The sequence below is a fragment of the Meleagris gallopavo genome, unplaced genomic scaffold (genome assembly GCF_000146605.3).
Source record: "Meleagris gallopavo isolate NT-WF06-2002-E0010 breed Aviagen turkey brand Nicholas breeding stock unplaced genomic scaffold, Turkey_5.1 ChrUn_random_7180001830066, whole genome shotgun sequence".
In the NCBI taxonomy this organism is placed as follows: Eukaryota; Metazoa; Chordata; class Aves; order Galliformes; family Phasianidae; genus Meleagris; species Meleagris gallopavo.
The window spans coordinates 2202-3112 of NW_011102734.1; the positions used below are offsets into that span (position 1 = coordinate 2202).

Genomic DNA, 911 nt, shown 5'->3' on the forward strand with positions numbered 1-911 from the left:
AAGCAGGCACCACGACAGGAATGCTGCTGCTGCTGCCACTCCTGGCCCTGGCTGAAGCCTGGTTGCATCCATTCCCCTCCCCGTGGAGGCTCCACTTGCAGCAGCAGCAGGAGGCTGTCCTGCCTACACCTGCGGGCAGCAGGCTGGCAGTGCTTGCTGCCTTTTCTCTCCTTCTGATCCATGGACATGCACAAGTGCTGCTGCAACAGAGTCCACCATCTGTTACCAAAATGGGATCCAAAAGTGTGACTATTGAGTGCAAAGCCGAGGGCATAGCTAACTTCCAGGCTGCCTACATCCACTGGTACCGACAACTGCCTGACAAAGCTCCTGAATGGCTCCTTTCTGTGACAGCAAAATCACAAGTTTCCTATGATTCCGAATCCTATAGGAACAAATATTCGTCTTATAAAAGAGAGAATAACATCTGCACTCTCTCAGTTAACAGCATACAGGATGGAGATGCAGGTACCTACTACTGTGCCTACTGGGAGTCTCACAGCGGGAGCAGCCTGCAGGCAGCCCTTACAGAAAGCTGGCTGCAACCTGAGCGGCACACTTTCATACAAGTGCCGAGAAACACAGCTGCCTTCCTGCCCCCATCTCTCAGCCTTCAAGACACCCCCACAAGCTCAAGCAGAGGAAGGAATTCCAAGACGAAAGCCGAGACACTGATGTGGCAATCATGTTCAGAGCTCACTGTCTGTGCCGCTATTCTGTGCAGCCTGAGTCCATCGTTTCCTCTCCCTCCAGCAGCCGTCCTGCCTCTAAGGTTCTCTTTTTTGCCGCTGGAATGGCAGCACTAAAGGACCTGATGCAAAACAATGGATCTATCACAAGGAAACTGGCAGCAGGACTTTACAGAACATGTCCTGACAGGAGGTCTGCAGTGCATGCTGCAGTCGACAGAG

At 52.7% G+C, this 911-nt stretch overlaps 1 protein-coding gene across 1 annotated transcript; it reads left to right on the forward strand.

Moving 5' to 3' along the window:
* Positions 1–6: 6 nt before the first annotated feature.
* LOC104915607 lies at positions 7–899 on the forward strand. Its single transcript, XM_010726521.3, has one exon. It carries the CDS (start codon positions 21–23, stop codon positions 804–806), a length of 786 nt encoding a protein of 261 aa, XP_010724823.1. The 5' UTR covers positions 7–20; the 3' UTR covers positions 807–899.
* The last annotated feature ends 12 nt before the right edge of the window (positions 900–911 follow it).